This window comes from Labrus mixtus, chromosome 12 (genome assembly GCF_963584025.1).
Source record: "Labrus mixtus chromosome 12, fLabMix1.1, whole genome shotgun sequence".
Classification (NCBI taxonomy): domain Eukaryota; kingdom Metazoa; phylum Chordata; class Actinopteri; order Labriformes; family Labridae; genus Labrus; species Labrus mixtus.
The window spans coordinates 23,370,465-23,396,433 of NC_083623.1; the positions used below are offsets into that span (position 1 = coordinate 23,370,465).

Sequence of the window (25,969 nt, forward strand, 5' to 3'; positions counted from 1 at the left end):
GTCGCCTCTCAACCAGAAGGTCAAGGGTTCAATCCTCAGCTGAGCAACATGTCCGATGTGTCCTTGGGCAAGACATTTAACCCTGAATTGCTCCCGCTGCTTCAGTGGCAGTGTATGAATGGGATTAGTTACTTCTGATGATACTACATAGTGATCACTACCATCAGTGTGTGAATGGGTGGGTGTGACAGGTGGTGTAAAAGCGCTTTGAGTAGTTGGAAGACTAGAAAAGCGCTATATAAGCTCAAGTCCATTTACCATTTAGTCGTATATAGATATAAATGGTAATTCACATAGCCTCACTTGAACCCTCCTGGGTGTCCTATAGCCTTAAAGAAGTGACCTCAAAACTGTGTAAACTGCCTGCTGCACCCTGTTTGCTCTGCTTTCAAAGACAAAAAAAAACCCACTGTGGCCATCACGACTATATTATCTAATCAGCTAACTCATCACATGACAGAAAGTCGTGCTTTTAAATGAATATGTCATCGTAGGGTGTCTACAACGCTGTCGACTCATATGTGTGCGAACGAGTCATAATTGGCACATTTCCGGCAGCACTTGAACGCAGCAAAGTACCGAGATCGCGTTGCAGGAGGAGAGCCGATCAGAGGAGACACGGACTGAGCAGGTGTGGAAACGTGAAGTTCTCCTGTGTCTCTCCACGAGCAGCGGAATGAAAGATGATGGATTAACGCACGCGGAGAGTTAATGAGTGTGTGCGTCACGTGAAGAGAAAACGCTGCAGATTTGCGCAATTCAAGGAGCGACACAGACAAAACATCTAGTTCAGATATTTATCATGAACAGGATGGATGGAGGCGAAATAAGAGCAGAACGGGGACTGATCATGAAGGGTGAGTGAACTCAACTTGTAGCTGTGGGTGTGTGCGTGCGTATGTGTGTGTACGTGTGTTTTAGTGTAGTGTGATGTGTGCGTGTTTCCACAGGTACTCTCTCCTCTCTGGTCTGTCAGCATTCATCCTGCTGCCGCTGCTCCTACTGTATTTCATTAATAAAAACAGTCTGATACTATCAGTCCATGCTGTAGCTGCATCCTCATCATCAGGTGATGTTAAGGTGTGGGAGGATAAAAACAGAAGCTACAGGATTGTATTCTTAATGGTAAGGAAAGAGGCAGATAAAATGAGACAACGTGTTTCATAGTTTAGGCAGATAATGAAGATTTTTATGAATGATTTCATTCAAATTTTTCAATAACAAATATGAAACACAGAGACGATCATGTTTGAAAAGCTTGGGAGAAAATATCAGCAAAGGTGAATCTTTTAGGCTCAATAAATTAAAAGGTACAAAAAAATGACAAAGTCAAGTCGAGTAACATTCCTTTATTTATCAAACGTTATTCAAGAGCTCAGAATTCAAAAGGGTTGTCACAGCACCAACATTTAAAGTGTAATAGAAGATGAAAATATATGATATTAATCTCTTTAAACAGAAATAGAAGTATTATGCAACTTAAATTGAGTAATTTCTTGTTATCAAAACTGGCTGGCAACCTTTTGCACACGGTCCAAATTGCACAAAATCATTGGCAATGTTGTTTTCAAGCAATTTGTACAGTGTGTAGGAGTTGGCCTGCAATTTTGATGGATTCATTCCTCTCCTACGCGCCTGTCTAATGACATAGTTTTGATGCTTTGTGATGCTCACGATCATGAATATAATGGAGATGTGGTATTAAAAAAAACCTTAACCACCACAACAAAATAAATGTCCTGGGCAACAACAAAAAAGGTAATTTCTTGTTTTTAATCATCATAAATTTCAAACAATCTCCTGCACATGGTCTTAATTGTACAAATAAATGGTCAACCTTTTAGTGCAAAGCAAACAATGCTCTCTATCTTGAAGACAGTTTTCAGTTTAAAATATGTCCAACGATCTTAAGTTTCATTAAAGCTTCAGCACTTTCAGATACTTTCGATCATTAAAATAACAGAGATGGTTTCATTTGAACAAGTGGTATCAAAAATACTCAAAGTATGGATCTTATAACAACCTTATGAATTTATCATGTTTAGGTGTTTGATTGTTGCTTGGACAAAAAAAGAGAATCAAAGTTATAACTCTTTGTGTTATAAAAACAACATCTTTACTTCTACTGCCCTGTCCTGGAAGATCGGGAAGACACATATAGACCGTAGTTATTTTTCTTGTATGGACACTACATCAAAGAACTGTGAGGAAATGTATTTTAGAAATATTTGATGACTCAACTGACAGCATCAGTCAAAAACAAGAGCTCAGACACAAAAGAGGGATTCTGGTGTCCATCGCTGTCAGAGTTTGAAATAAATCCTGAAACGATTGGAGACTCTACAGTACCTGCCTACTTGTGTGAGTCCTGCACTCATTGCACAAGAGGGGATTTAGATTTTGAGTTTATTTGACTCCTCTATGTCTCAATGTAGCCAGCCTTAAAGCCGGGTACCGCTATGAGATAATCAGGCTGATTTTTGGCCTGAATCCCTTTCAACAATCCTAAAGCCTTACACAAACAGAGAGATTTTAAAATCTTAACAGATGCTGAAAATGTGAGAGAGCCTGCACACAACGACACATCATGATAGATTAAAGAGTTTTGTTCTTTTAGTGTTTGGAGATCAACGATATGACCAAAGCAGCACAGCAAACACTTACAGACTCATTCAACAACAAACACAGTCGTGACTAGATTAATAGGCCAGTCGTTAATATGGCCCGATATTATCATATCCAGTGACTATGGGTATCGGCTAATTATTGAAGACATGCACCGATAATACTAGATTTATTTACCAGTCAAACAACATTTAATTTCAGTATTATTGCATTACACTAGCAGATCTCCTCCTGGTTGTGATCAGCAGAGGGCGCTATATGGATTACAACAAGCATCTTCACTCTCCAGAGTGTCAAGTGGTGATGCTCGTACATGAGCAGTTACTTTCTAGTTGACCATCTTGTCTTTATTTCATATCTTTTCCACACGTGTTTGATAACTGCATTAGAAGGATCGCAATAAATATGTATATCTATCTCTACAGATCTGAATAGAGACATCTTTTTCAAAATCTTATATCAGTCGGGCCCTAGTCCTGATTGTGAACACTGGAAATCTCACTAAATCTCTCACCGTAAAACAAGACTTAAGAGGACACAAATATGGACAACGACGGGCAAGAAGAATAGGCAATGATTAGGAGTTTAACTATAATTCACAACCAAAAATGTATCTGAATAGAGACGTGGAGATGGTGTGTTACAGAGCTTGACTTTGCTAAAGATTGTCAGAAAGGGAGGATCAGGCCCAAAATTGACCAGATTATCTTGCTGAAGCATGGCTCTTAAAATGATATTGTCAGATGTTTCTGTGGTGCTAAGTCTGGTAAGAGTGATCTAATCTACTCATACGATCAAAATCAAATTTGATATCCTGTTGGTTTAGGGGGAACCTTGAGGACAGCAGAGCATAACACACTCTGTGGATTGTCACTTGAATAAAATGAACCAAGCTGATTGAGGAAGAAAGGAAGAACAATGACCGCAGCAAATACATTTTTACTCACGTTCAGCTCGTGCTCTGACATGTTCAAGCCGTCTCTATTAGGACTTACACACTAGCAGAAATCTCCTGAAGAACTCAGGATATTTCCCGGAGGAGCTGTAGGCCTATATGTAACAAACAGACAAATCTTTCGCTCCAACTTCACCCGGAGTTTCTCCTGCCAGCAGGTCCGAGTGGGCTGATGTGAGAACGCCGCAGGATATTCGACGGAGAATTCAGCTCGATAGGAGGGGGAGTGACGTTTATATACTGTGACTGCTGCACGGTGCACGGATTGTCCGCATGCTACCACTACGATCTCCTTGAACGTAATTAAACGGCTGCATTGTGTTTTCTGTTCATCAGTATGTTGTTCGCTGCTCTTTTGTGGATGTTGTCATTCCATTGGATTACACATAGCATTGATATAAAGGCAAATATTCTCATTATAACGTCATCTAGCGGACTCTGTTGCTTCGTCCACTAGTCCCCCGCTGTGAGGAGCATGTGAACAGCCAGGTCGGGAGAATCTCCGGAGCAGTCCTCCTGTAATTATCTAGATATTTTCTGGAGTGCATATGTGAAAACGTGAGAAAACGGCTACTGACTTCATCCAGAGTTTTTAAAATTTTCTTCATGTATATTCAGTAAAAAGTAAAAAACAACTATCAATACCTTTTCTTCCTGCCATGTCTGTTTACCCTGAAGTCACGTTCTACTGCAAGAGAACTGCTGCAGTGTTTAGATTGTGTTTGTTGGTGAATGAATCTGTAAGTGTGTGCTGTTCTGGTCATATCGTTGCTCTCAACACACAACATGAACAAAAAAAGTGTTTATTCTGTCATTATTGACTTCATGTGTAGGCTCACTCCCGTTTTCAACACCTGTTAAGAATTTAGGCATCTGTCGGATTTGAAAGTATGAAGATCTTCTGTCGACCCCGGCAGTGATTCATCATGAGTGATGTGTCTGCTTTATTCTGAGTAGTGTGAAGTTGTGCTGAGCTGACTCAGTCCTGTCTGTCTGTGTTTCATGTCAGACTGAGGTGAGACGTGAAGCTGAATGGTCATTCTCAGAATGTGCTGCGTGAAGCGGCTCAAGTGCAGAGTGGGCGTACTGACTCACTTGTGTGTGTGTGTGTTTGTGTGTGCTGGAGAAAGAAAACTAGAGCCTGAGTTGGTAAATGAGGCTTCTAGGTTTGTTTGATTCTTTGTTACTAATTATCTTTGCTTATTTAACCCTTAGAGTCAGGCATCAGTAGATCTGATTACAGGAAACAGTTTCCCTCGGAGACTGTCCTCCCAGGTGTCCGTCTGTGTTTGACCAAACTCTTAACGTGTTTGTTATCTTTTTTTTAAATCTGCGGAGGAGGTAGAGGTGGATGCGTGGGTCAAAAACATTGTAGACTGTTGTTTATCATGATTTCTATCTACACTTGACTCTGAGGTCTTTAAAAGAATGTCACTATCATTCCATAACTTTACCAAATCAGCCATTGTTTTTACCCCACACCTTGAGGTTTCCTCAGCCTTAAAGGAGAGTATCTTTGAACCTGGGCTTCTATTTTAAACTTTCTATATGATGTAATGAACTCCTACGTAGTGATTTTTCCTTGCAGAACGTTCCTGCCTTGTTCAATCAGTAAGTTAAGGTCCACTCAGGCTGGTCTCAAACTGCAATATCCAAAGACATTTTCAAACGATTTTTGACTTTATAAATCTCTGAACGCACACACTACTAGACTATTCAGCCAGACTGCAAGACAACTCACCTGCTGTTTGTAGTAAAGCTTTCACAGACACGAGATCTCAAAGAAACTTGCATAATCATGCAAGACTTTAGAAGAGAAACAAATATTGAGGACGATTGACTTCTCCAGTTGGTATGTCTTCATGAGGCACTCGTGTTGTCGCTGTAATTACACAAGCTGCATTTATTTTTCAATATTCCATTTAGCATGGGGCAAAGTGCTGCCATGTTTGTGAGCAGATAAAGTACTTAACATCCAGTCTGTGACGCTTCCTGGTCTGCTCGCTCTCAGTGGCTTTTGCGGATATTCGGTCGTCGGCAGCCCGATCTGGAATTGTAAATATTGATGTGAGATCAGGGAGGCTCTGACTCTACTGGGATCAGTTAAATGGTTGTATTGACGGCACAGAGGATTATTTGGACAAATATTCAGTTGAGACTCGAATTGGGCCACGCCCCCCTATTGTGTAGCCGCAGCCTGAAGTGACTGATCTGCAGATCCTTTTGGCATACATACACAATGTGATTTCAGGCTGGTTCTGACGTGATTTCTGCGTCATCATTCAGCTGCTCTTGACCAATTGGACGACTATTTGTCACGTTGGAAATTTTGATTAGTAGCTGCAGATCTCCAGCTGACAGGGAATATTTACTGTGATTGAGCTGCTTAGCTTGTGTTTGTTGGTGATGCTGAGTGTTTGAGTGTTTCTGATAGTGTGTCTATTTAAGCTCTGCATTTGACACATCTGACTTTATTCAAGGTTGTCAATGCTCAGTCCTGATTTTACTCGTATGGTGTGAGCACATAAATCTTGAGCTTTAGTTATACATTGCAAACAATTTACTCGTACAGTACAAAATGACATTCCACCACAACATTTTACCTATCATAGAGCGTATGTCCGGCCTTAGTCGTGGTTTCTATTCTTTGGTCTTTTAAATAAGTTTTCTTGCCATTTCTCTTTTTGTCAGTCATCGTGGTTTTCTAATTTCTTTCTGTTTGTTACCACTTATTATTATTTTTATTCACCTTCTTCTGTTTGGCAGGGCTAGTTTTTGAGAACCCAGGTGCAAAAGAAATGGACTGAGGCATGTAATTGGTAATTGGTGCATTGAAGAATTTCTTTACACGGCTTGAAATAAGTGAGTGTAGCCATGAGCAGAGCATGGCAGGTGAGTCGGCAGGAATTAAAGCCCAGTAGGAAAAGCTGCAGCGAGAGAGAAAGAGAGAGCACTGTCTAAACTGCAGAAATACCAGTGGCATGGTGTGGGGGAAATGTTTAGGGAAGCTAAGTGTGACAACACCTCTATTCTGCATAGACTTTTTGGGGGGTCCACAGAAAGGTGTTGCTGCTTAGGAGGAAATGTGATGCAACCAGATTTGCTATTATAGCTCCCATTGTACAAACAATGATATCATATAGATGCAGAACTTACACACCAGATAACGTGTGACACTGACTCACTAACTCTCACTCTCTCTCTCTTTCTTTCTTTTTCTCTCTCTCTCTCTCTCTCTTTCTTAATCAGCAGGTTATTTAAATGATCAAACATACAACAGTGTTGTAAGTGCTCAACATGCTCAAATTGCTCCATAGTTAAAAACAGGCAGAATTGACATATCCATCCTGACTGACACAGTTTGGCTGTGACATGACCATAGCCTCATCTGCTTATTTCTTGACTTTTTTTTCACCAAGGGATGCCAACTTCAACTGGCTTCCTCTGAGACATGTTTCTTTACAAACTTCTAAAATAATCTGCATTCAGACGACAACATTATGATAACTTTGTGCACATGGATCTGCAAATACGACTTAAAACACTGTAGTATGCATGCCAGGCCAGTAGTGGGCGGTGTGACTTTGTCACACACAAAACGTTTGTATGGATGGACGATGCATTGGGGCTGTTACTCCACATGATCCTAAACTGCAAGGAGAGTACATTTGAAGAAAAATGTTGAATAAGAGTGATGACAGTCGACATCTGCACAACGAGAACTTGTGAGTCTGCCATTTTTGTTGTAGTCCACCTATTTGCACATGGCCTTGACTGGAAGGGTAGTGGGCACGTATACTGCATATTGCCAGTTTACACAACGACAGAGATGTTGCTGTTTTCAAAAGTTCTCACTCTGGAACCTGTTTTCAAAACTTTGTGTTTTCAGTCACCCCCAAATACATGTCATGTATAGGAACAGCCCAAACACGACAAACGGTTACAGTTCTCAGCTGAAATTTAATTTTTTAAATTATATTAATTTAATTTTACATACTTTATTAATCCCTGAGGGAAATTGTAGTTTTACACTCTGTTATTGAGAGATATGCTGCTCACACAAATAGGTCTGAAAATACTCACACACATGCACAAACAGGACCTGTGAACATGTTTAAAGGAGAGATGTAAGAGAGGGGCTGCTTCACATGGAGCGCACGAGAGAGGTTGGGGCTTCGGTATACTCAGAAAGTTCCATATTTTGGTCCACACTGGGACTTGAAACGGTTCCCAACCTGAGTCCCTACAGACAGAGCCAATGCTCCTGCTGCAGTACACCGCCCATTCTCCCACAGAACATGTAGAGCAGTGCTGTTTCACTTGTAAAATGAGAAATGAGGAAGATAAAATACAGCAGCAACAGCTGCAAACAAACTGTTATACAAAGTGTTGAAATGATAGCATCAGTTCTGAATAATCTTGAGAAGCCTGGCTTCTCTTGGCTTCTGGGAGAAAACGCCGCTGACAAATACTTTGGCAATGTTTTGCTGCCAATCGTTGCCAAAGTATTTGTGCAATGGAGACAGTGCGCAGGAGTTTGCCTGCGTTATTTGGTTCTTAAAAACAAGCAATGGCCCAAAATCAGGTGTGGATTTCTATTTTGTTGCCATGGTAATGAAACAGGTATATCATTATCTTGTATTTGTTCTAGATTAACATTCTGGTGTCGGGACAACTCTACTATCGGCCACCACTTAAGTATTAGGACTGCACCTTCAGTCTTCTCCATTAAATACTCTTTACTTGATTCTGGCACCATTCGCCCCTCCACGTTATCCTGAGGGCCTCCTCTTTGTGGAGAAGAAAAAAGCAAGGAGCTGTTAGAGGTGTTAGGGTTGAAAGAACAAAGAAAATGTAGGTCAGGGAGAGACAGGACAGGAGAGGAGACAAATACGAGGCAGGAGAAAATCACTCCTGCTCAGATAAGCTGGGTGAGGCTTTCTATAAATGGATGTAAAGTCACACACATTCAGCCTCCATCATACCTGTAGGTTAACATATTTCACAGCTCTGTAGCAGCCTGCTTTCTGATCTTATAATCTCTTATAATCTCAATTTTCTTTTCCAGAGCTGTGAATTCTTCATACATGACATGACAGCGTGTGAATTTGGTCCCGTCACAGGGGAGGTTTAGGTGCGCCTTCCTATCTGTCCTTGCCTTTGTGCCTTCAGGGCTTACAGAACAGCAGATATTATGGAAATGTGACAGGGAGATTGGAATATAAATCAGAGAATGTGGTAATCAGTCTTGATCCCCTCAGACTGTCACATTATCCATTTCAAAATATTTATTCAGCTCTTCAAAAGACGTCGTTATTTCATTAATCGGCCATCTAACACAGAGCGTCGTGGAGGCTGGCTGAAAAGAGAGTTATTACATGGGGGGGAAAAAGTCAATTCCCCCAGTCAATCATTTTTGTCTTTCTTAGGTGTTGGTAATTTAGAGCTTGGCAGAGGGACAAAGACACTTTTTATTCAGAAAATCTTGAGACCACATTTAGATGCTTCAATGTGTAATCTAATCTCACAGAACTTTAAAAAAAACATATTTTTGAAGGATGTTTTTGGAGAAAACCTCAAACATCCAACTGTGAAGAAGAAAAGATTTTTACTGGTTATCTTAAATGACAAAAAACGACAGGGAAGGTAAGAATAATAAAAGAGGATGGGGGGCGGTATTCCATAACAGATGGTCTGATTCATGAAAGGACTGTTCAACCTTTGCGTCCGCTACACCTGTGCAAATAAATCAAAAAAGCACAAAACACATGCAGGGAGTTAAATGTGTTGCTCAATGTGCTGAAAAGCAAACAGTGTCTCGCTGGGTTGGAGCTGTTTATGTGATTAAAAGAGTCAAGCGTTGAATTTCGCACACACTGGTGCTAACATCCACACGCAGTTAGAGAGGAGCGAAAAACCATCTGCTGAGAGTTGGTGGTAACTGCGCCACAGTAAAAAAAAAAATTCAGATTATTTTATTATTTTTTTAGCCTTCATTAGATAGGCAGTTGATAGAGCAGGAAACCAGGATGAGAGAGGGGACCTGCTTGAAGGACCACAGTCTGACCATGGGACGCTACCCAACCTCTAGGCCATCTGCGTCCAGCTGCAGTGTTTATAAGAGATGTCACACACAAACTTTCCAGCGGTCAGGAAATGTGTGGAGACGGTCTGGAGACGTTACACACAAGGACACACAAGTTGCACTTGCATACTCCGTTCAGGGAGGAAGCCTAGTGTTAAGCGGTAAAATTCATTTGACATTTTTCAAATTTGGAAAAATTGTTGAAAAAGTTTTCCCCTCCCCTCCTAGCTCGTCATTATGATGGCCTGAATTAACTTGAGATCTTTAAGATTTAAGAACTTTAAGATCATTTCAAAAGGCTTCTCCTGAAATGTTCTTGATCTGGTATTTCACATATGCTCCTCATAAAGGAATTATTTCTCTTTCAGACGGGAGAGAATGGCAGGAGGGTGTCCTTAGGCAAGATGTGACGTTAAAAAAAACCCGACGCTGACGAAGCATGATAGTCGAGGTGAATTCTCCTGATTATATCCTGCTGTGTTCTCACATCAGCTCACTCTGACTTGCTGCGGAAAAAAATAGGATTCTGTCAGGGGAAACTCTGGGAAAAGTCAGTGTGAAAAATGTGGCTGTTTGCGTTCACGCATGCAACTCCTCCTGCAAATATCAGGACTTTCTCAGGAGTTTTCTGCACGTGTGAAAGCCCTATATGATTACTGGCCGTTCAGCTTTAATCTGTCTGTGTATAAACAGGAGCACAATGTTCCTGAGCTGCAGTGAGTAATGTTTTGTTACCTACAGGCTTCAATGAGTGACTTTTATTCCTGTCTTTGCAATCAAGGACAACAAATCAGTAGCGTACTTCTCTTTGCAGGGCAGCGCCGAACAATGAGATGTAAACAGACAGGAGATGGCCTTGCTGCCTGTCATCCTGAAAAACAGCAAAACAACCCTTTGGTTTCTGCTCGCTTCCCATGATTCACTCTGTTTACTGAACGCCCCGCTTCCTGTGCTTCTTTAATGATGTCAAAACAGCAGACACGCAGGCTCAGCAGTTAACAAATCAACAAAGTGAATTAAGCAGCAGGTACACTGTTTTGTGTCGAGGTTCCTGCTCCACAGTAATCTCATTACAGTATTGACGAGGTTGATTACTGTCTGCAGCTCCGGGAGTTCGAGGAACAAATTAGACGTCAAGTGCTCTTTTCCGACTTTGTTTTATTTGAGTTTTCATCTCATTTGAGATTTATTTTCTAACCAAACGGTTATATTTTTCATTAGTTGATTCATGTAACAACTTGCAGGATTAATTAATTATTAATTATTATTAGCAATATACTCAACTCATGATACATATCCTGAGTTTCTACCATTTTCTAATATCTCTAAAAAATAAATTGAAGTCAATTCATAAATGAATGATTCTTATATTTCAGCACTTTGACAGTGAAAATGCAGAATATCCTTTTCTTCTTGTTTCTATATCAATATAAGAAATACTTAGTTATCAATCAATCAACTTATCAATCTACTGGTATAGTGACAGTTTATGTTATCTCAAGACCCTTTTCAAGGGGCGCCAGTGGACTAGTGGTTGGTTTGCACGCCCCACGGAGACTGTGGTCCTCCAAGTGGGTGGCTATGGTTCAAATCTGACCTGTGGCTCCGTACCCGCATGTCATTCCCCACTCTCTCTCCCTGATTTCTTACTCTTCACTGTCCTGTCTCAAATAAAGTAAAAACAAGTCAAAAAATTAAAAAAAAGTCCATTAAAAAAGAGACTTTTCAAAAGAGCAAGTAAAATACCTTCCTCTTTGTATATTATAAAACCCAATATTAATCCATAATGAGCACTGTTTTCCTTATTTAAAAAAATGACACTGATGTCTGACAAAGTACTTTTTTCACATTTTTATTTTTAAAGGTTTGAAAAAAACAAATCGCACATCAAATGAATATATTCATAGCACAAGATGGAAAACATTTTAACAGACAGAACTGCTTCACATGTTGTCACTTAATATAAGTTTTCATTTCTTTCTGGAAAAGTTGGATCATTGCAGTTGGTTCTGATCAACCCAAATCCTTGAAACGCAGCTGCATAGTAATCTCTGTGGCTCTTACACTCATTTAGGTGAGTAAGTTGTCAAATGATATTAAAGGTCATGTATCATGCAATACACACTTTACCATGCGTGTGGAACACTAATATGTGTCCCTTTTCAGAAAATGTGAGCTCAAACACGCCGTTTGGAGATTTTCCCTTCTTGAGTCACTTATTATAATCACTAACAAGAGTATTTGTCAGTCTGCGTTGGGCAGGAGAAACAACTGAAATGATTCACATCATGTTTCAGCACATCTGAACGTTAGTTTTTACACTCTGTGTGAAGCGCAGAGAATAAAACACAAGGTGCAACCTTCTATATTGATAACCATAACAACAGCTGTGTAGAATGACTTCCTGTCCTATCCTAAGCAGTCATGAAGAAGGAGACCTCATGCCTCAATGAGATTACCTGTAGTCATAAAGGTTAAATAAAACAGGATACTTCTTACTGGGGACAGAAGTAACTGGATGCTGCAGGATATTTGCTTCTAGTCGATGTGCTGTCGTGATTTTCAATTTGCAGAAATAATTAGTTGGGTCTCTGTCTGAAATACTCCTACACTTTATTGTTTTATTATCTTGGACGAGGCGGTTTAGCTGCAGCATGTTCTTTGGATAAACCCGGTCATTGTTATCTCGGCACACAGTATAGTTTTATTTCTGTTATGAATTTATAATATTAAAGTTTTCTTCAGATGAGTTTCTTTTATTTATTTATATATTCATTTATTTTGCCATTTCTGAGTCTGTAAAAATGAGCTGTGTGGTGAACGTTTGTTTTATAAACTGCTGTTTCTTCATCTGTTCGTCAATCTGCTTTTGGTTTAGGAGGAATGTATTCATAGATCCACATTCGTCTTTATGATTCAAACATTTCTGAGTATCGCATGCAGTGTGTCGCTTCAGCTCATATTCTCCTTCATGTGCGATTAGGAATAGAAAACTCTCACAACTGTCACAATTAACTTTTCTGGAAATTGCCCTCAACCGGCTTCACCCAAGAGTAAATACTTTCCCAGGGGTTTCAGTAGCTGCATCTCCTTTCTTTGTCAAGTTTCCATTATATTCTGCCAAAAAAGTGCATCCCCGCAAGTTGTGTATTTGTTTTGTTTCAGTGGGGTGTAATGTGGGCAAGAAAGATGGTGAAAGGCTGGCAAGCCCTTGGCCCTGCGTGTGGGTTGGTGGATTGACAACCGAAACATAGCCTTAGTGATAGTCTTGTCTTGCTTTATACAAAGCAATTGGCTTAAAGGGATACTTCACCCGTTGAAACATGAATCTGTATTGACATTGGGTCATATATGTTGTAGAAATGTGAAATACATTTTGAAGTTGGTGCCTTCTTGGCCGAGAAAAGGCAGAAAGTGTCTTTTTGGCTCATGTGGATGAAAGACACCAACTCCCAGAATGCACAGCACCGCAGGCCACTTCCACTAAAGCTAGGGTCTGCTTTACAGACATTTACTACACATAAGGCCGTTTCCTCAACTGATTCCGAGATTTCTTCTAGAAGGAATTGGCATCTTGGAAATTCCTGTCAGAAAACAGACTCTATGTCTGTGTTCATAGGCAAACAGTGAGAGCACCGACACCACCCATCCGCCCCGCTGCGGACAGTCAGGACTCATGCCTCGGCTACAGCAGCCTCCTCGTCGCTATATTGTGGCTAGTAGAGATAGCCACAAACATCTGATTTGAGCACAAGACCTTCAAAATCCCCTTCATCCATATCAGTTTGAAGTTGAAACATACTTTATTGTACTTTTGTTCTTCTCAACTTTCTCCACAGAGCCTGTTAGCATAGCTACCAAGCAAGATGACGGACGTTGCTTTTAGATGCTGGGAGTGAGGTCCCACCCACTGATCTGTAATAGGTGTGTAGCTTCAGTGGGTCCCCCCCCTCCATGGGCAGGTTGAAAACATGAGGAACTAGCGATGTAGTTTCACCCCCTCTAACCAGAGCAGCCGCCGATGACACAAAATGACGATTTTTACATCATCGGAGGCTCGCTTTTCAGAAAAGAAATACAGATCTTTCCCGTCTCAGGGGAAAATGAGTAGGCCTATATGAGTGAGTAACGAATATTTCACATATATCTATCTGTTAATCCAGGCCACTGATAGATATCAGTTATGTATTTCTAAGTTTGACATTTAAGCAGGAGCTGAGACAGAACAAAAATCTGCCTCATAACCACAGCAGGAGAGGAAACAGTGGCAGTGAACAAGAGAAACAGAGCTGTTGATTCTCTACATGCGGGATAAACGATGCAGCCTGTGTGTGTCTGTGTGCTGACTAATTTAGAAGAGCAACAGTAAAGATCAGCAGGGGGCAGAGATTTATGCTTCTGAGTAATAAAACCTTTCACTGCTGGGTCACACATGCTGCCTCCTGCTCGGTGTTATGTCTTCATCTAAACAGCTGTTAGGGATGGTGCAGATGTTCCAGGGCTCTGTGGGGTGTGTTGTTATTGTGTGTTTCAAGATGAGGTGAGGCAGCAGGGAGCAAAACCACATTCATCAGTGCTTATCATGAAGATAAAAGCAATGTGAAAGAAATGAAAGCATATTTACTTCATTACAAAAAAAACTGAGTAAGGCTAAAGCAGGGTTCACATAACAAGGATATCAGGACCATTTTGGGCCTGATTTAACCCACCACTGACAATGTATCCAAAGTGTAAAGACACATAGATATTTGGAGAACTGTAAATTGTTTCAGTGATTTCAAATAATTTTTACTCCTAGTATGCTGGGGGGCTAGTGGGACACGATTTCTCACAGATGGACCCGGATGCATAACTTAGTTGATTAGCTTGATGCTTATACATACTGTAAAATACCTTTAGCAAGCTAACAGATTTAGCATTGCAATAATTTTTATTTGGAAAACTATCTATTGTTTACTTAATTAACTCAACAAACAACACCATATGCACTCAAACTCTGAGGAGACAAACTTAACAAACTGCTGACTAATTCTAGTCTCTGCTCTGCTTCTCTGAACAGTCAATGCTCTGTTCCAGTGACGCTGCATTTCTCGCTCGGCTCTTTATGTCTCACTCATGGGATGTCTCCCTCTGTGTGTAATGCGTTCAGGGAAGCATTTTCCTGAACTCCTCAGTGCTCCTCTCTTGTTTTTAAGAGGAGCAAATGTGCAACTTATATCGAGAGTCAATCGAGGCCTAGGACACAAGGACCGGAAACACGTTAGAAACTTGGGCACTAGGCGCATAGAAAGTGCTGGTGTGATTGCACATGGCACTATTGAAAAAATGACATATTTTGCATATACAGAGTTGTGTATGCACATACTATTGCACAGGGATAGCAAACATTAATGGTGGTGGGGGGGAGCGCGCAAATCCACGGAGAGAGTTGCTAAGAGACCAAAAACGTTGGGAAAATAGCTTGGGAAGTATAGCTTCTGCCACAGCACAATGTATCTTTCCACTATTAAGAAGAAAGGCCTGACCTTTCCTCTGCCGAACAGGAGGAGATGAAGAAGAGGGTGTGTGTTCATGAAATCTTCAAGGCACAACAGGATTTGGGGAGATTGTAGACTCTTCCAGGAGCTGCAGCTCTGTAACGACCGCTTCACAGGCACGACACACATTTCTGCTGCTGTTTTAAACACGCTTGGTACGCCCAAATTGTAGGACATTTCTATTCAAACAAAAAATGTCTTGTCGATGTCCCGGTAGGTCTTTAAACTGGTTTTACACAGCTCAGGAAAGTGAGACACCATTTGTTGTGATCTGATCCACCCACCTATAGGACATGCAAAAGTGACATCATGGAGCGCTGCGCCCAAGTTGAAAATGGTTTAACTTCCGTGCAGCATGTAAGAACAAAAAGAGCAACCTTGCACTCAGCTCAGCGGGGCAGAGCAACAGAATCACAAGAATCTGATCTCTTATTCGATGACTTCGGTCTCCAGGCCTGGAGCTGGAGCTTCTCTTTATAAAGACTGTCAGATATAACTGCTTTAAAAACATCAGGATTGGGGCGCGCTGGTGGCGCAATGGTTAGGGCGAGCGCCCCATGCATTGAGGCTGTCGTCTCAAGCGGGCGGCCCGGGCTCGCACCCCGCCTGTGGCCTCCCCCCCGCATGTCGCTCCCCGCTCTCTCTCCCTGGCTTCCGACTCTATCCACTGTCCTGTCTCTCCATTAAAGGCACAAAAAGCCCCCCCAAAAAAAAAACATCAGGATGATTGTGAGATGAAATGAAACTCATCATCATCTGTTTGAATCTGTCACTGTCTTTCTCCTCATTCTGTCTGTCATGTCATCTCTCCACTACTCTCTGTGATTCATATGAAGTGACAGTCTTAATATTCCCTCTTTACTTTCTCATCAGCCTTCATTTATCCTCGTTCTTTCACTCAAATATTTATCGTGGTCACTTCAGCGCAGAGTGCTGTGAATTCAGACGTTACTGAATATCAGAGATGGAATCTGACTTTTTAAAGGTCAGCGTCGTCCGTCGGCGGGTGGGCCGAATCGTGCCCCGATGCTTGAATCGCCGGCGTGTCTGAATGTCGACACTTTTATGATGATGCAAAATCTCCCCTGCAATCTCCGCTCCGAAAGGTCGTCCGTTCTCCAGGTGAGCTGACAGCTGAGTAATGGCCCTCACTGGCGGGCCGGCCGGGCGTGACCAGCCGCTCTGAGAATGATTCAGAGCTGAGGTCCCTGAAGTATCGCTCTGAATTTACCGCCGCTGTAAAAGCCGGCGTCTTATCAGAGCCTGAATAACAACATCTGCTGCTTTGTCGCCTGAAGCCATGACTTCATTTTACTCCACCAGAAAGTTTAAACAGCTGTGGAGATATTTTCAGAATACACAGGCCATTTAAAGGAGAAAATAAACAAAATATTCTGTGTTCTTGGTGAAATAGAGTATCTCTATGCGGCAACCTCAGGTTAAACTGCTGAACAAAGTCTCAAAGGATTTCATCAAACCTCAGGACTTAATTGACACTGTCAGAGCTGATTAGAAGTTTGACAGCTGTGACTTATTCAGGGATTGATTGGAGTGACATGCTGCTATTTATGTACCTCACAGGCAGGAAAATAAATAAAGAACCTGCCTGATTGAACATAATGTTCTCTGCAGAATAACACTTTCAATGTGTCTAGTTCTGGGCCCAAAATGTCTGTGTTGGAAAAGGAACCTGAACTGTCTTTAGACCTTTTTCCTCTGATGGTTCTCCACCTCTTAATCCCTCTCTGTGTCTCTTAAAGAAAGTTTCTCTCTCATAATTTCTGGCTGGATTTAGTCTTCAAGATCTCCCTCATGAATAAATGTTAATATGTTAATGTTTAGAAACTTTGACACACTAATAAGTCCAGAAGGTCTCATGATGAAAATAAGATTGTAGGAGGCATTGGTTGGTGTCTCTGTGGGAGCAGAGGGGGTCATGAGAAATCCTTTGGGATCCTGCTTGAGTGTCCTTGAAGGCATCATGAGACTCCAGTGTCACTGCCTTTAAATATGTGAGTCTCACCTTCATTTTTCATGAGTGCTTCTCCAAAAGAAGAGTTACTCACCCTGATTGAGGTCGGTCCTGTGGTGATATTTATGCTCAAAGGACTCATTGCCTTTGAACTAAAAACATAAACTTTTTGTCCTGATATAGAAATCTCAAGTTTACAGATATTCTCAGAAGGGACCTTGATGTATATTGTGAGAAAGTTAATGCAGTGTGACGCTGTGTGGGGAAAATCTATGAGCTTCTCCTTACCTCCTGATGTTGCCTCCTGATTTTAGACTTTTTACAAATCCTCATCATGGTGTCTTTATTTTAGCATCCTCTCAGCCTGTTTACTGTCATTAAATCTCAGTAAAATCTGTTTATTTTGGGTTCATAGCGTTGTAGACGGACAGACTTCAGCCGACTTCAGTGTGACTTGTTAGACACATTGAAACTGTACTCCGGCTTCCTCCCACAGTCCAAAGACATGCTCGTCATTGCTGGCTCTAAATTAACCGTAGGTGTGACTGTGAGCGGGGATGGCTGTATGTCATGTGTCGAGACCTGAGATTAATGGTGATCAGTCCAGGTTGTAACCCTGTCTCTCGCCCAGTGATAGATGGGATCGGCTTCAGTCCCCTGCAACCAGTAATGTGATAAGTGGTTTAGTTAATAGGAGGATTGGATGGACAAAAACATTTTTGTTAGATCTGAACTAACCATTTAAAACAAACACAATCTGACAATGGATGCACTTTGATTTGGGTGGATTATACTGAAGCTATTAAAGTTGTTGGATAAAAAGCTACCAAAGCGAATCATAAAACCTTTTCAGTCATTAAGATCCCAAAACATGTCAAAGGGCTCGGGTGTAGAAATACAGGAATTTATCTTTGAGATAGTTAAACATAATCATTTAAATACCCATTCCAAGGATAGCCAGAAACCCTGTTATTTTTAAATGACTTTTAAAACCGACATTATCTTAGCTTTGGGCAAAATAAGTGTATTTAAATATTATATATAAACAATACTTTTACTAATAGTTATTCCTGAAGATTGAACATGTTTGTAGTTCCTGAGAGGTGGGTGATTCAGACTCAGTGTCCTCTCCTGCATGTCCTTCCCTCAGGATGTCAAGAATCTGCAGCTCAGGTTGTCACAGGGTATCAGCTGTGTCTGTGACTAGACAGAGGTCATCACCTCCCCTGGAGGGACGGTCCATCCACTGATTCAACTTCAATCATGATTCACTCGAGGTTTCAGTCGTTAAAGCATTGTTGCATAAGAATTATTATTTAATCTCATTGATGACACTTCTGTCCACCAAAGGAGAGGCTGAGAGGACGCAGGGAGAAGTGTCCCATTTAATGAATCGACATGTCCTTTAGAGCTCATTCAGATCTTATTGTTCATCATCCACAATTTAAAGGTGTCAAGTAATTGGAACATGAGATGTGCGCAATAAGTCAACTAAATGATTAAATACCTGCAGAGGCTCACCAAGAATGCGCCCAAAGGGACAAAATAGCACATGATAAATGTGATGAAGAAAAATGCATGCATTAGTTTAGGAGCTAATAGCATCTTGTTTAATTCTATTTGCTGACAGCCCAAAAAATAACTAAAACAAAATACCAGTTTAAATGCGAGACCAATGGCACAAAATATCTTTTTGTGGAACAAATTTGTCCTGAAGTGTAGCTGTGGGTGTAAAATTTCCCATTAAATCATTATCTCTTAAAATAATGTTTGAATAGAAACAGAACTATTTCCTAATTACTTTGTGCTGACAACTTCTCTAATAATCATGTAATGTTACCATTATGAGTCATTGAAAAGACCCAAAGTCGGTTTTCAAAGTTTGGCGCATAATCCCCATAAGAATGCAATGAGTCATTTTTACTATTTTATTTATTAGACCTTATCAAGTTATATAAAAAACTTAACTTGTGAGTTTTACAGAGGCTGACAGAAGGACTTTTACCGTCAAACAGAGCCAGGAGGCTGCTTTAAAAACTACAAAAGTGTTATCTTTGTTAGTGCAGTCAGTATATTAGTGTTCATGCAACAAATCATAAAATAAATATCTGAAAATATTGTTGGACGTCTTTGTATATTATTTTTGAAAAATTATATTTTGGTAAATAAATATTATAAAAGGTTTTAATTTCTGAAGTCATTCGTAGGTCTTCATTCTTGCATTTTTATTGTGAGTGTCAGCTGTGGGTGTTGAAAATGAAGCCATTGGGAAAAAAAATAGCAAAAAACTGCAGTTCCTCCAGTGTCCACTAGAGGCTGTCTTCTACGTGAGTCAGTCCCCATAGAGCCCCATGTTAAAATGTACTGCAGAAATACACGTGTTTACAGCAAGATAGATATAGTTTTGGTCTCTAAAGCTCTTTTCTCTCTTCATGGCAACATGCTGAATTATTACAGCGTAGGGGTTGGTAGAGTCGGTCGTCTCTCAACCGGAAGATCCGGGGTTCAATCCCCAGCTCCTGCAGCTACATTTTCAATGTGTCCTTGGGCAAGACACTGAACCCCGAATTGCTCCCGCTGCTTCATGGCTGGTGTATGAATGTGTATAAATGAGATTAGTTACTTCTGATGGTCACTTTACATAATAACCTCTGCCATCAGTGTGTGAATGTGTAGGTTTGACACGCAGTGTAAAAGCGCTATACAAGCGCAAGTCCATTTACAATTATTATACAACTCACCTGTTTACAGTATACTAAGGCTAAAAGTGATGCAGAATTAGGGGCATGGCCTCTGAGTGACAGCTGGGAGCTGCTAGCTGTCTTATCTACTATGTGTCACCTCAGCTAATGCAGTCACTGAACTTAACCTCCAGGTCGTATTTGTGCTGTTCGTGCCTTATGGAGATTTTTTCATGTAAATATCAGACAGATAATCCTCCTATTTGTGCGCTCTATTAATGAACAGACCATCCAATAAGTCTGAGCTGCCCTGTTTACAACAAGTCACATTCTAACATTATTTATTCACATGTTAGCCCTAAATAGCAGTAATCTGTGTCTGTGAGAACCATGGCCGATCAGATTTCTAGGGGGGCCTATATCACCCCTCTTGACACGCCCCTGCTGATGAGAGGTGAACAATATAAAGCGATGAAGGATGTGGCAATTCTTAAGTACCTGCAAGAATTTAAAACTACTTTCACCCCTGCCTCTGCAGTGGGGTGGGCTTCCACATAAATACCTACATTCAGGTTATAATAAGCTGTTGCGGCTGCAGTTAAATGGTAAATGGACTTGAGCTTGTATAGCGCTTTTCTAGTCTTCTGACTATTCAAAGCGCTTTTACACCTCATGTCACAACTACCCATTCAAACACTGATGGCAGAGGATGCTATGTAGCGAGACCATCAGAAATAACTAAACATTTATACACATTCATAAGTTGCCAACAAAGCAGTGGGAGCAATTCGGGGTTAAGTGTCTTGCCCAGGGACACATTGGACATGTAACTGCGGGAGCTGGTGATCTAAGCGAGACGACGACTCTACCAAAAGAGCCACAGAGCCAGCTGTGCTTTAATGTAGACAGTCCCTTCAGTTAATGATATTAATACTTCAACACAGCACACTTCTAATGTAAAGTAACTAAATTATTCCTCAAGGCATCAGAAAAACCCCCAGCCTCTCTTCTTTTCATCTCCTCCGCTCAGAGTTACAACCAAAAGGAGTAGGAGGAGGAGGAGTGAAGAGCTTTGGGACTGTCTATAACGACACAAAATCTTGTAATGAACCGACGACAGACTCCTCCACACAGCTCTCCTGTTGAATAGTCCTCTGAGAGATAAATCACTGATGACGCTTGTTGGAGAGAAGTTTAATTTTCCTACACAAGCAACAAAACCTCCATTATTAAAAACAGAGGAAAAGTTTACGGTTCTTTCAATGATTTACAATAAAGTTAAACATCCAGATTCTTTCATGAGGAAAGCTCGTTGCAGTCCAGACAAGACAGAGAAGACGAAACATCATGCCTGCACATCAAATTCCGCAAGTTAGATGTCTTTGTGTGGAGGTTCTTCACTGAGAACAGCAGTATGTACAAGTCTTACAGCTGACAAGAACTTTTGGACACTGGATCGCTCATCTTAAGTTTTAAAATGATATACACTTTGTTATTTAAATGATTGATAGTATTCATAAGTGGAGAAGAAAAAAAACTTTGGATAGGAGGAGATCTCATCTTCTGCTGGCGTTTATTTTTCCAACAATTTATTTTAATCTGTCTCTTTTAGGTGCCCAAGGTGTCTGGAAGTAAAATACCATCACCATTTATACCATGGTCACCGTGATTACTTGATTCTGATTGGCTGCAGGGCATCAATTATTTCCAGACAATTGAACTGTATGCACAGTGACAATTGAAGAAAGTAATGAGGATCAAATAAAATATGAATCACCTTTATTTGACTGCTCTGCACGGTGGTGGTGGTGGTAGTAGTGATGTGCGACTGGATAAGAATTTGCAGAAATACAACACAGAGTGTGAAAAAAAGAAAAACAGTAAAGCTCAAATGTCATCTGTCGGGGTCTATAAATCTTCTTCCGACGTAAATGTAGGCTAACTCCCTGCGGCAGGCCTTGATCTATAATCTCCTTGACTAAAGGACATGCCATGTTTCTTTTATGCCTTTTTTGGAAAGGTATAGAGTCAGAGAGAATCCAATAGAAAAATGTAACTGCAGTAACCTGGTTCAACCTGTAGAGGGCAGTCACTATGCATATGTCTAACACAATATGTATCTTTCTAAAACAGAAGACCCTGGGTTTCCCTCATTTCAGGGTCGCAGGGTTTGTACTAAACCTGCTTTTTGAAATTGGCCTCTACAGTCCTAAAAAGGAAGAAATCATGTATTTTATTTTTCCAGTTCTCTCTGTTCACAGCAAACCTTTTTCCTTCATTTTGCATCTTTTGTAAAAGGATCAACCACATATTGGAATTTACCTTCTCTCCATAAACAGCAATATTAAATATTCATTTTAATCTGACCTTTATCTTGACGATACATTTGTTTTGGACCCGTCAACATCATCGTTAAATCTTAATCATTAAAAACAAACAATCGTACATTTCAGTTTTCTTCCTCAGTGGGCTGCTGCTCAGTGTCGTATAGAACTCCCCCATACTCATTTGCTCGCTGCACCTTGAACAAGGCGCTCTTTCTCTAATGTATTATTTTCTGTTTTGTTTTTTCAGACTGATCTTTGACCCTTGAGAGAAAGCCATCACCCTGGCAGTGTCTCCAGGGAGGGGCCAGCCCGGGTCACATGATGGACATGGACTCAGAGGGGATCACCTCTGGGCCGAATGTCACAAACTGCTCCGGTGCCCCTGCTGACACTCTGCAGGCGGTGCGGTTCACAGATGGGATAGTGGCGGTGGTCTTTGTCCTCTGTCTCCTCACCCTCCTCACCGCACTCATCAATGGCGCCGTCATCCTCGCCATCTGCACCACCAAGAAGCTCCACCTGCCCGCCAACTACCTCATCTGCTCGCTGGCCGTCACCGACTTCCTGGTGGCGCTCCTGGTGATGCCCGCCAGCATCCTCTACATCAGCATGGAGAGGTGGTCGCTGGGCCAGGTGGTGTGCGAGATGTGGTTGAGTTTGGACATGACATGCTGCACATGCTCCATCCTGCACCTGTGTGTCATCGCCCTGGATCGATACTGGGCCATCACTAAGGCCATCGAGTACGCCCGCAAGAGGTCGGCCCGCCGCGCCGCAGTCATGGTGGGAACCGTCTGGATCATCTCCATCTTCATCTCCATCCCTCCTTTATTCTGGAGGCAGAGGCCGAGCACGGGCCGCATCCAGCAGTGCATCATCGAGCACGACCACCTGGGATACACCATCTACTCCACCTTAGGGGCGTTTTATATCCCCATGATCATCATTCTCATCCTCTACTCCAGGATTTACAACGCCGCCAAAACTCTGTACCAGAAACGCGGCTCCTCTCGGCACCTGAGCGGCCGCAGCATGGGCAGCCAGAACTCTGTGGACCACTTCAGGGTCTCACACACGTTTTGCGTGTCGGACCTGTCCAACTCAGACCCCACGCTCCCCTCTGAAAAATTCAACGTCAACATCCGTGTCCCGTCCTTTGAGACGGACGTGGACGGGCAGGATGAGAAGAACCAGATCTGCACCACGCGAGAGAGAAAAGCAGCTCGGATCTTGGGCCTCATACTCGGGGCCTTCATCGTCTGCTGGCTGCCGTTCTTCTTAAAGGAGCTGCTGGTGGGTCTGCGGGTGTTGCGGCCGTCTCGGCTTCTCTCGGACCTCCTCACGTGGCTCGGTTACATCAACTCGCTCGTCAACCCGCTGCTGTACACCAGCTTCAACGACGACTTCAAGCTGGCCTTTAAAAAGCTGCTCAGAAGGAAAGAGCAAGCATAGATGTGAGGGCACAAACATCAAAGGGAATGTATTCATGTTTAACTGACTGTCTCCTGGCAGTGCAGACTCTCATGATTTCTTTACTGCTGAAAAAGTGACATCTCAACAAACAATGTATTCCCCGCTTTCTCAATAAAGGAATTATTTATAACAACCATCATCTTATGGATTCATTCAAACGTCTCCATGTGTACTATTTGTGTGATAATGAATCAGTAAAGGATGTCTTCCAGGGGCGTGGTCAGACTTTTTGGCCTGCATGGGGCGACCTGAAGTTTGTGTACTAACACAGGAATGAACGTAAATTACTCACAGTTTCTATGTCGACTACTAATATCTACTTTTACTACTTACATTAAAATAGTAACAGGCAGATTTTATATTCCTGATTCCATATTGTCTCTCTACTTTAACCCTTTAATACATGACATTAAAAATGGAGCAGGATATTTTTTTAAATGTTACTTCTAGTTCTTAGGACATGTTAATTATAATATAAGTTTGAGGTAGTTACAAAAGTGTCCAATAGAGTGGACTTCATGCTGCAATGCAAAACATAAATATACTAGTACATATGTTTCATTTTTTTTCTTTAAAAACACATTTTCACTTTGTTACATGTCCAGTGGGATAGAGAGAATCATTTAGAGTTTTTGAGTTATGGAGGTTTTTTCCATCTTTGAGTTTTGAAGTTTTCATGTCTTTTAGAGGAAAAAAATCACTTTTTTACTGATCAGGATTATTTGTCTCGGCTTGTTCAACTTCAAAGCAACTCTTCATTTGGTGCCATGTTGCCTTCATTATGTATATAGTAAACAGTATAATTTCCAGAACAGCACATGATGTTTGGTGTAAAACTTTAATGTTATATCACTGAGCACTGGGTGTGCCTGTGGCTGAGCTGTGTGGTGAAAAGATCAATTCTTGATTCTTTTGTGGATTAAATATCAACTGAAAAGGGGGAAAGAAGGAAAACTTCTCTCGAACGGGAGCTGGCATCTCCCAAAGACCCAGCACATAATCACAACTGGCACATCTATACAGAAATTATCTCAAAGTTCTGAATATGATGTTTTGTATATATTTGTTTTTAGGTCTAAGCGACTAAAAGTTACTACTTTCAGAGGGCCAAAGGATTCTCATCAAACTGTCCACTAAAAGTAGTTGTTGTCCCTGAAATGCTCAGATTGTTATTATAAGAGTCTGATAACATTAGAGAAAGAATCCCTCCAGAGATAGATCTTAGAGGAAGATGTTTTTTAAACAGCTTTTAGATCACTCTCTACAAAGAAACCAGACTACATTAACAAAACAGTCATGTTATCTTCAGAACATGGGAGCTGCTGACAAACTGCTTCTCGGGTTTGTACGTTAATTTATGTTAATCTTTGTTACACGCTGATTATAAACACTAATCAGTTGATATCAAAATATTTGCACCAACAGGTTGTTAAACAGGCTCAAGATAACTGGGAAGCACACTCAACTTTTATTCACCAATACATGCATACATACATAAAAAGAAGAGGAAAAAGAAGATGTGCAGCTTTTCTTACCTGACAGCAAGTACACCCCATGGTACACACTGAATTTAGCACACAAGATTACAGCTGACCCTCTCTGCACCCCCTTTGGTCGGAGTATGAACTCTTCAGGGCGCAGGTCCAGAGTGACCAGGATGAGGACTAAAGGAGACGTCACTTCCTTTGTACCACGCAGTATTCAGCTGCTCAATCAGCTCTGATCGTACAGGATGAACTTAGCACTCAGCACTTCATTTAACTTGACACTGAAATTCCTCATTTAATCATGTCATGTTTGAATGTGTTTTTATGTACTGTCCTGTAGGCTATATGTTTGTATTGTGTTCTTATGCTCTCAGTGCCAGGCAAATTCCTCCAGAGGCAATAAAGGTTTCATTGATTCATCATTCACTCCCTATTTTCTGTCAGCCAATATATGACAGACAGTTCATTATGACATTTAACATGACTAATCATCAGGTGGACTAAAACAGTACAACAAACGGCAAACGTTGCTCTGAATGCATGTGTTACACGCACGTGTGTCTGCATATACTTACAGTCTATGGTTTTACCCTGTGAGGTGAGAGGAGGTGTTTAGATTGTTATGTTGCCCCCAAGTGGACAAAAAAATACATTAAATGCTACTTGGAAAGCGTGAAAAAAACAAAACAAATTGAACTCTGTTATTTCAAAGCATGAAAAATACATTCCATTAGACCGGAGCAGAAAGAAAAGACAAAGCATTGGATTTGAAGGTAAGTTGGAGTTGTTTGAAAACACTGGAGCAATTTTTGATCTTTTTGATTTCT

At 41.2% G+C, this 25,969-nt stretch overlaps 1 protein-coding gene across 1 annotated transcript; it reads left to right on the forward strand.

Moving 5' to 3' along the window:
- The first annotated feature begins 363 nt into the window (after positions 1 to 363).
- Positions 364 to 23,789, forward strand: LOC132985315 (5-hydroxytryptamine receptor 1E). Its single transcript, XM_061052644.1, has 2 exons — positions 364 to 857; positions 22,430 to 23,789. Exon 2 carries the CDS (start codon positions 22,501 to 22,503, stop codon positions 23,632 to 23,634), a length of 1,134 nt encoding a protein of 377 aa, XP_060908627.1. The 5' UTR covers positions 364 to 857; positions 22,430 to 22,500; the 3' UTR covers positions 23,635 to 23,789.
- Positions 23,790 to 25,969: the final 2,180 nt, after the last annotated feature.